The sequence below is a fragment of the Bos javanicus genome, chromosome 5 (genome assembly GCF_032452875.1).
Source record: "Bos javanicus breed banteng chromosome 5, ARS-OSU_banteng_1.0, whole genome shotgun sequence".
NCBI lineage: Eukaryota > Metazoa > Chordata > Mammalia > Artiodactyla > Bovidae > Bos > Bos javanicus.
Genome location: NC_083872.1, coordinates 8,186,941 through 8,193,954, shown reverse-complemented (window position 1 = coordinate 8,193,954; position 7,014 = coordinate 8,186,941). Strand labels below are relative to the sequence as shown.

Here is a 7,014-nt window from a genome sequence, read left to right as displayed (position 1 = left end):
GTATGGATGTGAGAGTTGGACTATACAGAAAGCTAAGCACAGAAGAATTGATGCTTTTGAACTGTGGTGTTGGAGAAGACTCTTGAGAGTCCCTTGGACTGCAAGGAGATCCAACTAGTCCATCCTAAAGGAGATCAGTTCTGGGTGTTCATTGGAAGGACTGATGTTGAAGCTGAAACTCCAATACTTTGGCCACCTCATGCGAAGAGCTGACTCATTTGAAAAGAACCTGATGCTGGGAAAGATTGAGGGCAGGAGGAGAAGGGGACGACAGAGGATAAGATGGTTGAATGGCATCACCAACTCAATGGACATGGGTTTGGGTGGAGTCCGGGAGTTGGTGATGGACAGGGAGGCCTGGTGTGCTGCAGTTCATGGGGTTGCAGAGTTGGACACGACTGAGCGCCTGAACTGAAACTGAAATAAATAAATAAAATATTCCATCTTTAAAGCAATCTTATGAGTAGGAACTAAAACGATCCCATTTTACAGATTGGCAAACTGGATAAAAGACATACTTTTCATAAGACTTTAATATTAACATGAATACATTTACAAATTCAATAATGAGAGTATTTGTTACACTACTGATGTTATTAATGTATTATAATGGCTGTGCTAATATAGTAGCTGGCATTTATTCCATTTCCTGAGTGCCAGGCATCATTTGAAGTACTTTACAGATCTAAATTCAATACTCCCAATAGCCCTATGAGATAGGTACTATTACCTCATGTTATAAATGAGAACACTGAGTTTTAGAAGATGCAGTCTTAAAAAAAAAATACTGTTGATCTTTGAAAACACAGTAATTGTAAGAGCTGGATATTATTCCAGTCATCCAGTTGATAGGTGAGGAAACTAGGCATAAAGAGTGTGAGTAATTGGCCAAGGTTACACAAAGAATGATACTGTTGGGACCCACACTTACACAGCCTGATACCAAAGGTGTGAGAATAATGTTCAAGTTTTATATCAAGTCAGTGTTTACCTGGATAAGATGAATTGTGGAAATTTCCAAATCTCTGAAGGTGTGAATAAAGGAAACATTTATCCATTTTTATCTATTACTGTTCTTCAACTCATTTTAACTAATATATATATATATATTTTTTTTTCTCAACAAGTGTCCTAATTTTCCTGCTTTTAGAATTAAAACCCTACTTAGAGTACCCAAGTAAGCATTCCAATTACTGGTATGAAAGACCAAGGTGCTTTGAAAAAAATTTCTCATTTTAAAGAGGGTTCCTTTTCTTTTTATAATCTCTTAAAAATAAACCATCACCAGAAGAATTCTTCTACGTTAAAAGCATCTTTAGAGCTAAAAGGTCAAAAAAAGTTAATGGAATAAAAACAAAGAAACATTTAATAAGTTGATATAATTAAGTGAATATTAATATTTTATTTTATATTAATGCTTATTTTGTAATCACTTAGGTAGACTAATAATGAGTTTTCTAAAAATATTCACTGAATAAATAACTTTCATTTAAAAAGATATACCTAGTGCCTTCAATATATTTACTCATTTAAAAGCTATGAGGTTCTTTCTATGAGGAATATAAAATTAAAAAATCACATACATCCTACTCATGGCTTATTAATAGTGCAAGCAACATTTTAAAGTTTGATACTTTTGGTGCATAATTATTCAATTCTCTCCACATATAGACACCACACCTTGTTGTCAATAAATAATTCCACTTTAATGTCAAAGTAATAATTTAGACAGATACAGGGTGCACATTTGCAAAAAAATATATGCAAGCTGGTTTACAAGCTAGAGGAACAACCAACCAATAGAAAATACATCACCCAGTTAAGTCCACTGACACCAAGTAGTTGCTGTCGGGGCTTTACAAAGACTACAAAACTTTTCAGATGATTTATTTCACTGTTTCTATTTACACGGTATGTTACATCAAAAATGTACAAAATATAAAATGTATACAGACAAACGTTTCACAAACTAGTTTAAGTTGTGAACTAGGCGGACCTACTGGGATGTATTGCAGGAATTTCTGTTTAATGATCATGTTTGGACTGTGGTTCTCAAAACGGCAGGGAAAGATTAGCAATTTTCTTAGATCACATATTGTACAAGGGCCACCAGTCACTCATCCAGCTACGTACGTCGACGTTTCACTGCAGACGTGATCCACGTTTGAGGCTTCACAGTCAGGGTGCCCTTCCTATGTGCGCACATCCAGTCCCAACTTCCCTTAGGGCGATAGCACCGTGGAGGGCCTGCAGACTGAGCGGCTCTGGCAGCTGCGCCGGTGTCTCGTGTGGTGGTTGTTCTACAGCAGCTGACCCGTGGGCCGTCACAGAGGGTAGCACCAATTGGACGTCCTGAAGTAGCAAATTTTCACACGCATGGACCAAGTCTACACCGTGGCCTAGCCCTTGGGGTGATGAATTTCAAACCTGTCCTCTGTGTGTGGTGGGAACTTCTCCAGTCACTCCCGTCAGCTCTCATATACTCTCTTGAAAGCCTGCCATGACAGATGCACTTTCAGACATTTTTACTTTTCCAAAAATGTATTGGCTTCATGGACAGTTTTGAAGCATGCTCACTCTAGCACTGATAGCTCCTGCATGGTCATCACGACTGTAAATACAGGACAAACACACCAGGTAACAACAGCATTGAGGGTCTGCATTCTGTATTTGTTTGCAACGTACAGGAAATCTCAGCAAGTGAAACATCTCTTAACACCCACAGGATAAAATACAATTTGTGTGTGTGTTTGTTTTGAGTTGTGCAAGTTTTTTAAATGATTATTTACAATACCTACCCAGTAGACTGTGCAAATCTAACCTTCTTTTACAGTATAAATGCCTTCTCATCCACAGTGACTTCACTGCTTCAGTGTTCTCGAATGCTGAATTTCTCATGTACAATAATACCCATCAAAACAACATGCTCAAAACTCATAATAATTAAAAAAAAAAAATAGGAGAGAAAAGCTGAATAGTTGTGCTCATGCTGCATATAGTGCTTCCAGCTCTGCTGGATAAAAATTCACCCTCTCCCGCCTTCTGAAACTCTTTCCCCTAGAACTGGATGGAAGATAGCCACATGGCTTAGCTTTTAAATGACAGTCAAAGAGGGTTTCTGGGTTACTTGAGTCTTTTGGAGGATAGGCAAAGCAATCTATTCTCAAGGTAAAAATACTGATCTTTCTCCTATCCATTTCTTCAAAAACAAACACAAAAATAGAGATGAGGCTACTGTGTTAACTGGTGTTATAAGTGAAGATGGTGGAAATTACCAATGGTTCAGGATTTAAACCAACTGTTAAACTGTTGTAGAAATCGGTTTAAGGCAGTGAGACAGCACCATAAGAAATGTTCCTTCTTTTCACTGACAAGGCTCAAACAAATAAAGCCCTAAAAAAGCCTGTTGTCAGTGTTGACTAATAATTGGTATAAAACTTTTTTTTTTAAAGGGAATGGGCAGGTGGTTTAAAAAGACCACAGTGGGAAAAACAACCTTATCAAACCTGTGACTCAGACACTAAAGCGTGGGTGAAGCAACATCCCGTGCTCACGGCGGTAGAGAATGATGCTGGCACTCCTCCAGCTGGCCACAGCAGTGTTTCCCTGGGGTCGCGCAATTCCATTTGTGCTTGTAGAGGCCTGGCCTCTTCGTTTTGGAACGGGGTGAGCACACAACGCAAACACTACTGGGGCTCCGCGACCAGCACCATGTGGCACAAAGGAGGCTGGACGGGTCAGGAGAGTGGCCCCTGCTCGGGGAGAACCCCTCAGAGGAAACCAAGAGAAGGAACGACAATAACAGAAAAAGAACAAAGAAAAGAAAGAAAAGGTCTGCACTGTAAACTTTTAAAGAGAAAAAACAGAAAGTCCAGTTTGGCTATCCCACACGCAATCTTCAGGTGCCCTGTCGTTAGGGTCCTTTCCAGTTGAGTATTGGAGCCTTACATCACTCCACAGAGATTAAAAAAAAAAATGCCTAGAAAGAAAAGCAAGTTACGCTTCTGTGTCAACTGAGTATCTTGGCGGTTCAGACTTAGTTCTGCTGTCTCCTTAGAGACCACAACTCTGGGTCAGGGCCCTGACAGGATGCTTTCATACTGGCAGTGGTTTAATGAAAATACCTTACTTTTCAAACATTTTTTTTTTTTTAAGCATAGTCTTCTTCCCCTAACTTTTTTTTCACCCTCTAGAGGGTAGATTCAAGAGACGAATCCAAAATGTCTTCATGATGGCTGGTGCTATCACTGTCGCAGCTTTGTGTGCCCGAGTAATTGGCTGCTTCTTGGAGTTTCATTAGCATATTCATCTGAAGAAAGAAAAAGAGACATCGATGGAGGCGATGATGCATGGAAAAAGCCAGGCCCAGAAAATACACGGCCCCGAGCCACACGGGGCACCCATCTCATCCCCTCCAAGGGAAACGGAAAACAATTTTAGACTTTGACTGGTTGCCCCGGCTCCCAGACTGCTTCTCCCACACATGACTACAACGGCAAACCATAAGGACAAAATAGGGCCTCTGGATAAGTCTTTTATTCGCGATTGTAAATGAATACAGCGCCAGCAGGGAGCGCGGAAAGGAAACTGTATCACAGCCGGACATCTGGGCTCGTGGCTGCAGAGGACGCCAAGCTGCCCAGCTTTTTGGCTGTGAGAAGCAGAAAGCGCTGAATGGCAACTGAAAGTCCTGAACGTTCCTACACGCCGACGGGCACACAGGCTTCCGCTCAGGGTCCCTGGAGAGAAGGCGGGGCTGGAGTAGAATGGAACCAGCTGCTTCATACAAGCCCCCCATCTGCTGCTTAAGCGTTGACCTCGAGGGGAGGCGACCGAATGAAGCCGACCATGAGCATTTGAAGAGGGCAAAGGGAAGAATCACCGTCAAGCTTCTGTGGCTGTTGAACACCTGGCTAAAATATGACGGATATCTCACTGAAAAGAAAAACCACCTTCTGGAACAAGAGCAGCTGTCTCAAGTTTCCCAGCCTTTTAGGACAATGGCAACGTTTGTTCTCATAAAAGGGACATGGGCAGGAAAGCAGCTGGGGAGAAAGGCAGCTAGTGTTTCCGGGTATTAGAAAATAAAAGGAGGCCACTTTGCTTGGATTTTGAGAGATCTGCAGATTCAGTGGTAGAGATGGATAAAGAAATCTTGTTCAAAAGCAAATCGTGAATAAATGATTTGACAGTTTTAGAAAGCACAGAAAAATTGGCACATCTTCGGGAGGGTATGGACTTGTTTTCTTATCAAGAGTTTCTGTTAATGGTAATAATCTTTGTATTGTTTAATGCATGCTAACTTTACTATTTATTATGTAATCAAAGATGTTCTTTTTTTCCCCCAACTTAAAATTTAGGGAAACTGATCCAATAGAAAGGCTAAATCAAAAAGGATTCCTTAGTCATATGTTAAGCTCTGCTTGCTGATACATTCAGTGTAAAATGTGTGTTCAATTAAAAAAATGTTTGTGAAATAAAGTGACACACTGGTAATTACCAGTTCCATCAAGAATGCCTTCCTGACAAAGAAGCTATAGTTATAGCATATTTTAAAGTCATTTTAATATTCTTTAGGACAATATTTTTCAACGTAAGTTTCTGTCTAATCCCCTGAATTTATTAAACAAGCTACATAAACATATAAAAGTAGCTGATGATAACCTCTTAAAACTCAGTGAGTCAAAAAGCTAAATGTCTCCATCAACATAGTGTTTCTTTCTCTCCCCCCTTCTCTGTCTCTCTTTTGAACACACACATACACTCCCACCTTCATGCACATTCATATTCCTTTGTCCTTTCTTTTGTTACTGTCTCTAAATAGCTGGCTGTATGTTCAAGCATCTGGGTGAAGATAATTTGTAAAAAACAAAAACAAAAACACTGTGTTTTGAGCACCTTTCAAGAATAGAAATGCTTTCAAGGTTATGCCTTGATCTCAAAAATGCTTTCAAGGTTATGCCTTGATCTCAAATATTTGAAATCACTTGAAAGCTGACTGTTATAAAAGTTTTACGGTATAATAATAGTATTATTAAAGTCTTATGTTTTGAAAATGGTGCCATATAGTAAATATGTTCCATTAAAATAAGTTCCAAGTCTCAGATTCATGGTAAATACATATAAAGGATTTACCGTGCCTTCTCAGAGGGTTGCTTTGTACATTCGAGTCAAAGGAGGTAGGTAAGTTTCACATCAATCAGTAATATGACTGGGTATAATCAGGGTGGATCATTATTATCTACACAAGTATTTCCTTGCACTCTTTTCCCCTGCTTCTTTCCCAGACCCATAGGCATAAACACAGTGCCTATCATTTGTAACACCCTGGTCAGGTCCTTATCATCCCTGGTATTTACACATCTGCCCGTCCTCCAGCCTCTATCCTCTTTCCTTTAACCTGCCCTCTATTCTATTACCAAGGTGATTTTTATAAACTGCAAATCTAGTAAGTCCCTTGCTCAAAAATCTTTGGTTGCTCCCCATTGTGTGGTAAAAATTTAACTTCAAGATAAACAAGGCTTCACATCACTTATCAATTGTAGACTTCTGTAGCTTTAATTCTTTCTGTCCCTTTTATTCTAATTCCACAGATTTGTGTACAGCTCCCTAAACTCATTATTTTTATTGTACTGTTTCATCATGTTTCACTTGCTGTTTTTTAAATTTTGGATCGTCTCTATCCAACCTCATTATGAAATTTTATTCATTCTTCCAGACCTAGCTCAATAATATCCTCCTCTGAGGAGCTTTATCCAACCACTTTCTCAACAGACTCAAAACTTTACCTAGAACATACTTCTATCATTATTGCACTGTAATTTATATATATAGATATCTTTCTCCATGGCTGGATTATGAGCTTCTTAATGTCAGAAATGATATTGATTTTATGATCACCAGGATTTAGCCTGGAGTACATACTTATTATTTACTAATATTTACTGAATTAACGAGTCTATTGATGATGAATACACATTATATTTTCAATACTGTGAGATGTGCCAAAAACTT

The 7,014-nt window shown here is 39.2% G+C and overlaps 1 protein-coding gene across 7 annotated transcripts in view; it reads right to left on the bottom strand.

Annotated features, from left to right (window-relative positions):
• Positions 1–1,681: 1,681 nt before the first annotated feature.
• The window catches only part of NAV3 (neuron navigator 3), an 892,841-nt gene continuing 887,508 nt past the window's right edge, over positions 1,682–7,014 (bottom strand). For 6 of the 7 annotated variants that reach the window (XM_061415605.1, XM_061415606.1, XM_061415604.1 and 3 more), the window contains one exon: positions 1,682–4,309. In XM_061415605.1, the coding sequence (XP_061271589.1) occupies positions 4,190–4,309 (120 nt within the window). In that variant the 3' untranslated portion in view covers positions 1,682–4,189. Of the gene's footprint in view, positions 4,914–7,014 lie in introns of all 7 variants that reach the window. The other variant, XM_061415600.1, reaches the window with a different exon arrangement.